The sequence below is a fragment of the Octodon degus genome, unplaced genomic scaffold (assembly GCF_000260255.1).
Source record: "Octodon degus isolate 3935 unplaced genomic scaffold, OctDeg1.0 scaffold00540, whole genome shotgun sequence".
In the NCBI taxonomy this organism is placed as follows: domain Eukaryota; kingdom Metazoa; phylum Chordata; class Mammalia; order Rodentia; family Octodontidae; genus Octodon; species Octodon degus.
This window is the reverse complement of record NW_004525116.1, coordinates 142,400-151,389: the sequence shown is the minus strand read 5'-3', so window position 1 is coordinate 151,389 and position 8,990 is coordinate 142,400. Positions and strand designations below refer to the sequence as shown.

Genomic DNA, 8,990 nt, shown 5'->3' with positions numbered 1-8,990 from the left:
CTGCACCAGTAGAAGCTCAGAATGGACTCTAAAACTCTAAGAAACATGTCCTATTCACGCAAAAGTACACCTCCATGAATGTTCAAAGAAATGTTCCCTGTTTAGTGCACTGGCCACTCCAGGGATACAAACCTAATTCCCTCTGCCTATTGTCTCTGGAAAAGTGAAGCCAAAATACCACTCACTTAGCTCTGGATTTCAAGGTTGGTAAATGCGGAAAGCACCCAAATACCTGTTAAACTTGTGACAGCACTCTTAAGGTGGAGTATCTGTCTGGTTGTGGAACCTCAGGACTCACCTGTCCCTCATCTGGTGTATGTTCTGTGCCACTTGGAGGTCCATCCTGTGTGCAAAAGCAGAGCAAGTGCTTAATGCACTGTTATGGATCTGTAACATTACATGGACTTTGGTTTCTGCATTTCACTTGCAAGCAAAATCTGTGATCTGTGGGCTCGCCTTTCATCAAGGACTCCGGAATAAATCTACCACGACCTGAGCAGGCATCTAGAAGAAAGCAAAGCTATATCTGTGTGTCACTATGCTTGCAAAGTCACAGAACCCACATTGAATGGAATACATACCCCTGCATCTCTGAGAAAATACCTGGACAGAGGATTCCTTGGTTTATGTCATCTCTGCAAGTTTTCTATCTTATGCAAGTAAGTACAGCAGTCTGAAGAGATATTTATTAAAAAGAAAATTTGTGTCTCACCTCTTGATAGAATTCATTCATACTTCCTGTCTTTTTTTTTTGTTTTACCCTTGTGTTCATATGTTCCTTTCCTTTTAAAACACTAGTGTTTCTATATACTTAATATCTGTGGTTCATTATCATGCGTTTGTCTTTCGTTTTCTCCTTTCTAGCAAGACCAAACAAAGTTTTCCAAGCTCAGGTCTCTCATTGTGGGCTGTTTTCTACCCTGCCCTAAGGAGAATTAGACACAGTTTTTGGTTGTTTTTTATCAAAGCGTATGTTATCCCCCTCTACAGGGAGTTCTACCCTGCCCTAAGGAGGATTAGACCGTGTTTTTGGTTGTTTTCTATCAAGGTGTATGTTTTCCCCCTCTACAGGGAGAACGCTTACAACATAGTCAATGCTGTCTGAAGCCTTTAGCAAATCTAAGCCAGAATTCCTCTTTCTATTGTGTAGATTTTAAGGAAGCTATAGCGTGTACACAAATTTATTTTCTAAATCTTTATAACTCCACATCTGCTGGCATTATCAGTCTGATTTACAAATTGAGCATTCAACTGTCCTTATCTGCTGTGCTTTCTGGACTGTTGGATGGTCGTTCCTGTGTACAGAAAAACAGTTTACACCCAGTGGGACAGAGTTTGCTTTTTGGTTTTGCCTTTGAAGCGTAACTCCATGATCTTCAGTCTACACTAACGCAATGTCCCCGTTTAGTGAGCCACCATGGCGTATGGAGTCATCACACAGCTAGCAAAGCTGTATCAGTGCTTAGGACGATTTGTAGAGAAGGAAGCAGCAGCCTATGCCAGAATTCATTCAATATCTGCTAGAAATCACAACGTACAGAAGATCCCATTGTTGATGGTTTTTTAATCATTTATTTCTTCTGGTTATGTAGGAAACTCTAGATGTTTAAAATAAACATTGGTAAAATTACTAATTGAATCCCCTATCTTTTATTAAAACTCACTGATGATTGCTGAGTTCTGTATTGGCTCTTTTTCCCTCGTCTTCCTATGTTCCTTGAGTTTAACACAAGGGAGTCTCTGCATAATGAAGACTTTTGACATTGCACCATTCAGTTGACTATCATACGGCCTTTCCTAAGTGATGGAACTAGAGATATATCAAGTGGAGCTGAACTACTTTGGAACAGTATTTCTACATGGATATATGCAAAAGAAACCTAGCGTCCAAGATTGTAGTGTGATCCCCTGTTTACCTTCAAACTCTAGTGAATACAGGCGTACCCAGCATAAATTCTTTCAGAAGCCTTTAGGCAACTAAAGACAGAATACCTCTTCTTAGACACTGGTGTCCAATGCTTGTCTAGGGTGCAAGTTATTGAACCAGTGGAAAGTATAATAATTACACTCCTACGCTGGAATAGTCTGTCTCATTTTGAAATTTATGACTCAGCTGTGCTTAATCTGCTATGGTCTGTGGCCCAAGGAAAGATCTATCCTAAGAACAATAAACATAACGTGTAATGAGCCTTAAGCTGTCTGAATCGTTATCTGGATTCTATTTTTCTAAGTTCCTTGCAAGCAGAAGAGTTGAAATTCAGACTAGAAAACCTCCATCTGGTCTGAAATAATCTCCTATGTCTTAAGGAGATGTCCCAAGGAAACAAATGATACAGATATGTTCCAGTATGGCTGCAAACAAAGAACCCACAGACTCTAGGCATAATTTATTCTGTAGCTCCCGGATATTACACTGTATGGAGGATCCTAGTGAGTTCATCATGAATGTAAGGGATGCTTATGGAGTGACTAACTTTAAACCTGGTAAGCACATTTAAGCAAAATAACATCATGAAAGCCATATTTAATATTGTAATTCATCACTGCTCACACTTCTACTTTTTTAATTTTCCCTTGTTCTCTCATAATGTGCTTCAGTTTTGCAAAACAGAGTTTTTTCCTAATTAAGACATTTGAAAGCAGACCATAGCATTGCCATTTTTCATTGGTGTTCCTAGTAAGCAGTACGACTTGTTCCTCCAAGTAGAGAATGAAAATAAAACATATAAACAAAACGTTCATCCTGGACACAAGCATGGCTGAACTTTTATCATGGCCTAATGATATTCCTCATTGCAGTTTCACCTTCTACAGACATGAAATCGAACACACAGTGGTTTTTTCTGGAACCTTGTGGATGTCTCAAGGCATAATGCTCCTTATTAAGGTCTTGATTGCAAGTTGAAGATGTTTCATAAACAACTGTATTTTTTTGGAGCATAAGAATCTGACCAATCCCCTTTAATTATCTGCCTGATTTAGAAACTCTGGACTCACCTGTGCTTCTTCTGGTGCACTTTCTGGTCCGGTGGAAGTTCCGTCCTGTGTTCAGAGACAGAGTTAATGCCTAATAATGACTATTATCTCTATAGCATCACATGGACATTATTTTCCAAGTTTTACTTACAAGGAGAGCTCGATCTTCTTCAGGCTGAGCTATCACTTTTTATCTGTGAATTACTTTAGAATAAGCACACATAATGCTTATGTGAATTTTATTTGGATTCACTTTTTCTAATGTTCCTTGCAAGCAGGATATTTCATGTTTAGACTTCATGGTAAAACCAAATGTATCTATTTGTCACTATGTTTTCAAAAGTAGGGAACATGAAGCCTTTGGCCTAAGTCCCTCTTCATCTCTGACAAATATCTTCCACAGATAATCCCTTGGCTTATGTCATCTCTGCAGGGTTTTTGTTTGATGTCAGTAAGTATAATATTCAAAAAATATTCATGTAATGGAATCTTGAATCCTGTGTCTCTCGATTGAATACAACCAGACTTCCCAATATGCTTTTAGTTTTACCCTTGTGTTCTTATGCTCTTTCCATTTAGCAAATTAATTACAATTTCTTCATACATAATATTACTGAATCCCAACCATGTGTTTGTCTTTATTTCAGTCTTTTCTAGAAGACCAACTAAAGGACTTTCAAACTAGTTTCACACACCATATACAATTTCTACCCTTATCTCATCAAAATCAAAAAGTGGTTACTGTTCAATTCTTTTACTGTGTATATTTTCCAACTCTAGTGTCACAAACTTTATACCATAATAATTTTCCATGAAGTCTGTATAAAACTAAAGCCAAAATAGCACTTGCTAATCTGCAGATTTTAAGAAAGGCATATGATGCACATTTTTTTTCAAAAACATAATAATTCCATCTATATGTTGGAATTTTCAGTCTGGTTTTGAAACTGAGCACTCACCTTTCCTTGATCTGGTGTCCTTTCTGGACTGGTCAATGGTCCTTCCTATGAACCAAAAGAGAGTTAATGCCTAATGAAGGATAATTTATTAGTATCATTCCATGAACTTTATTTTTTCTCTTTTTGCTTGGAAGCAGAACTACTTGATCTAAAGGTTAGACTACCACTATCTATCACTGAAGTAAACCACTGTGCCATTAGGAGACATCAAATAGATACCAGAGATACATCAATGTCTCAGGATGATTTCTAAACAAGTAAGAAACTGGTTATGGTAGAGTTAATTCAATGTCTCTAAGAAAGTACAATGTAGAGAGGATCTCACTGTTGATGATCTATATGGAACATTTTGCAACTGGTACATATGAATCTATAGTACTTGAAATCAAAATTCCATAAAGCCATCATTTGAATCCTCTATCTCTTGTTAGAATTCACTGCTGAGTGCTTAGCTATGTGTTGTTGGTCTTTCCATTGTGTTCTTCTTTTTTACTCTTTTAAAGGTTTTATATTTATTTATTTATTTTTCAAATCAAATTGGAAGGACAGTTTCAATAATTAACACATTGCATACTCTCTTCCTAGTGGTTATTTGCTGTACAAGATGCAAGCTATTCCTGTACTGGGAATTTTCCCAGAGGATCTGAAAACATCATATCATGGTGATATAAGTGTACTTATGTTTATAGCAGCACAATTTGTGATAGCCAAATCTTGGAAACAACCAAGATGCCCATCACCTGAGGAATGGATGAAAAAGATGTGGCATTTTTATACAATGGAGTATTACTCAGCCATAAAGAATGATAAACTCAAAGCCTTTAGATTAAAGTGGATGCCACTTGAAGATATCATGAGTGAAATAAACCAGACACACATGTGTAAATATCATATAGTTACCCTAGTATAAGAACTCAAAAGAAGAAATGCAAATAGAAAGGTATAATACAACTAAAAGGAAAGCAAAACTTGAGGACTAAATAGTTAAGAGAGGGAAAGGAGAAGAGCTAGGAAACATGACAGTGGCAAGTCATACAAGTATAAGTAGAAGATGGGTAAGGCAGTGATCCTGAGAATCTGCAGGAGATTTTTGAATCTAGCAGTTAATTGGAATGATTCTCTCACTGACTAACTATATACACTGACACCTGTGAACTAAGCAACTGCACTGAAGATGGCAATTTGTAATAGTAGGTTCATGCTTGAAGTGCCTGTCATTCTGGTCCTCTGTATATGGACTGCTTGTCATGACATGCCAGTTGCTGGTATGCTGTCTCTCAGGTAGATGACTGTTCAAAAAGAAGGGGGTGGTGAATGAGGCAGGAGACAGGAAAAGGAATGTTGTGGGACTGTCCTGCTACAAGGTTGTATATGGTCAGATTTCTGGACTTATGTGTAAATGTATGAATTATGCAATTGTTTATGCCTATTTTTAAATATATTTTAATTTTTCAAATGTTATTCCATCATATTCTGTAGGGACTTAAAATTCAACATATCCATACTTGATGAAAAATACCTGTTCCATGTTATGCCTAAGATGTTTGATATTCAGACAGATAGTGAGGTTATGCTTGACAGCCTAGTTTGTATGGTTATAACAATAAGCTTGTCTTCTGGAGTGTTAACAACCTAAGTTTACAGACCAAAATTAGAGAAAAAGGAGGGCCGCAAGGAAAGCCAACATTTTGGCCCTAGCCTTCAAAGTTCAATTAAGACTCAGGACATATGAGCACTTGTACTGTAACGTCATGTAATTCTATTGTTTTTTTTATGTTCCTTGAGTTTAACACAACAGAGTTTCTGCATAATGAAGACTATTGACACCACATCATTCAGTTGACTATGATTCAGCCCTTTCCTAACCACTGGAATTAATGATTTTACACTGGAGTCAACTAATCTATATACAGAAATTTCTAACTTGATGTATGCAGAGATGAACTAGCATTCATTGTTATATTTTAATCGTCAGTGTAGTTTTACACTCTAGTGAAATGAAAGTAATTCCATCATAAATTCTTTCAGAAACCTGTAGAAAACTAAAACCAGTATGCCACTTAATGAACAATGGCAAGCACTGTTTGTCTATAGTACAAACAGCTAAATCTATTGAAAGAATAATAATTACACTCATTAGCTGGAATCATTGTGTCATTTTGAAATTCATCACTCACCTGTCCTTGATCTGGTGTTTTTCCTTGTCTGCTTGAAGAGCCATCCTATATACAAAACAAAGTTAATGCCTAATCATGTTTAATATGTCTGTATCTTTGCATGAATTTTTTTCTCTTGTTTTTGCAAACAGGTTAGGTGATCTTCTGGCTAGATTACCACCATGTAATTTGAAATATTTTCCCATGGCATTAGAGGACACCCAGAAGAAATTTAAAAAAAAATTTTGTTTGTACTAACAGGACTTCCAAAGGAAGGAGCCACAGCCTGTGGCATAATTCATTTTGTGTCTCTCAGATATGACACTCTATGGAAGATCCCATTGCTTATGTTATGAGTGTAATGTATGCATCTTTGGTGAACAATTATAATAGTAGCAAAGCAAATCTTAGTAAAAGCACATTTTGAAATCCATGTCTTTCCTTTCTTGGATTTCCCGTTACACTCTTACAACTTGCTTCAGTTTAGCCAGACAGAATTTCTGCATAATGAAGACCATCAACTATAGATCACAAAGTTGCTGTTGGTTCATTCCTGTTCCTAGAAAGCAGAACTTCTGATGTCACAAACTAGATTTAAAAAATGTATAGACAAAGATTTCACCCTTGACGCAAGCAGACTTAAATTTTTATTCTAGCTAGATTCTATTCCTCAGTGTACTTTCATATTCTAAAACACAAAAGCTACAGCATAATAGTTTCTGCCTGAAACCTGTGCAAATCTACAGTCAGAATACCCCTAATGAAGGTGAGGATTTCAAGGTGGTTATTTGTCATTATCAATTGAATTTGTGAATAACAATAATTTCACCTAGTCCCTGGAATTATCTCTTATTTTGAATTTGATGAATTATCTTTCCTTTACTGGTTTATTTTCTGGGCCCGTTGAATATCTGTCCTGTATATAGAAACAGAATTCAAGCCTAATGAAGCCTAATATCTCTATTCCATCATACGGACTTTTTTTTCTACTTGTTACCTGCAAGCAGCATTAGTTGTTCGTCTGGCTAATCTATCACCTTCTATCCCTGAAGTTCACTACTATAATAAAAGCAGATATAAATTAGATGCCAGTTGTGTATCTATGGGTCAATATGATTTCCTAACCAAGGAAACAACAGTCTATGGCAGAATTAACTCTGCACCTCCTAGAAAACTCACTGTAGATTGTATTCTTTTGTTTAAGTTTGTGTTCAGTATGGCAAGTTTGGCATCTAACTTATGTAAGCCAATGCACAGAATTAAACTTAAGTAAAAGCACACCTGAATCACTTTTCCGTGGTTTGAATTCATGCCTGACCTCTCTTTCTATTATTATTTTTTTCCTGTGTTTTCATCTTCCTTCCATTTAACAAAACAGGGTTTCTGCATAATGAATATTACTGTCTCTGTTCCAAAAGTTTGCCTTTGGTTCATTCCTGTTCCTTCAAGAAAAACTAGTAACTTCTCACACTTGACTGTAACAATCTATAGCCCATGTATCCCACCCTGGTACAAACAGATATGAATTAATTTGCAATTATATATTCCATGCCTTAATGTTTTTCTCACTCAGATAAAATAAACCATATGTCAGAATTTCTTCTGTCTTTCAAATATATGTGTTCCAATGTTTGCATGTAATGTATATTATTAAAATTCTAATACTAAGCAATAATCAGATGAATTTTTATATACATTCCCTCCCAGATTCTTCTTGTGAGCTTGTGTCTTACAAAACAGTGCTTAAGTCTAACAAATCCTTGGTTCTAAGACACTGTAGAGTGTTTGTTTTAGAAACTTTGATGATTCTTTACCAGTAGTCTGTTATTAATGTCATAAAATATTGAAATCACACAAAATGTTATAGAGGCCCTAAACATTCACTAACTCTTCTTTCATGCATTTGTTAATTTCAAAATTTTTCAAGATAATATAAAATACTATCTGGAGTTTTCCTTGGAAATAAAATGCTGGTTTGAAAATTTGAGGGTTTGTCATTTAGGAAAAGAATTAGTTTCCCTAAAAGCCTAATCTTTCATTCTTTTATAGTTAATCTTCTTTACAAGAAAATATTTTAATATAATTTTTATAGAAACACTTCAATGTTTCAACTATCATCTCTATTTTTGTTTGAGTTTTCGTTTAGTTTTTCAGCTTTATAAGAGAATACAAATTCCTATTTTCTCTTAATTATATCTTGATGACCATACTCTATTTACCTACTTTGTTTTGTTTGGGAATTATCTTTTTTTAGTAGAATAATATTTTATTCTCACAGACAAACCTGTTTCTTTTGTTAGAGCTTTGGGTCTGGGTTAGGGAAGTGTCTGGCACTGACCTCTATGGTAGGTATATCTTTATAGCTCTTATCCTCTACAATCTTGATCTTCTCCAGGATCCACTTCTCCAGGTCATCTGCATCTTGCCTGAAAACTTGGTAGCGATAGGACTCGTCAAGCTTCTGACCCCGCTCAGCAACCCGTTCCTTGAACCTGTGGTATCGATCCAACACTTCATGACGCCTCTGGTGGATTTCTTCTGCTGTCTCCAAAACCTTTGGCCCACTGCTCTCCATAATCTGCAAGTTTAAAAACTTTTATGTAATTTAAAATATCATACTGAATCATATATACATTGCATCCATTGAAATTGTTTAATACATTTTAAAACAAATGTAAAATCAAAATGCTTCTATTATATTTCTCACATATCTTAAGGCATTTACTTGTATTAAATCTATATTTATATATCTGTAAGCCTTTAAGTGTTTAATGCTAGAAGGGATAACTATATTTTTGTAAATTTAACTACATATAGCTGCTACTTAGAATAATGACTATTAATCATTTAGAAAACTTTATACCTTCTCACATAAATTGTTGTAACATTTATTCTTCTA

At 35.5% G+C, this 8,990-nt stretch overlaps 1 protein-coding gene across 1 annotated transcript; it reads right to left on the bottom strand.

Moving 5' to 3' along the window:
* Positions 1–298: 298 nt before the first annotated feature.
* On the bottom strand, positions 299–8,670 carry LOC111814794 (spectrin alpha chain, erythrocytic 1-like; the record flags this gene model as incomplete). Its single annotated transcript, XM_023708750.1, has 4 exons — positions 8,430–8,670; positions 6,113–6,157; positions 3,936–3,980; positions 299–343 (listed from the first exon to the last, which is right to left on the bottom strand). Coding segments are annotated over exons 1-4 (372 nt in total), but the record flags the coding sequence as incomplete, so codon positions are not given.
* Between the last annotated feature and the right edge of the window lie 320 nt (positions 8,671–8,990).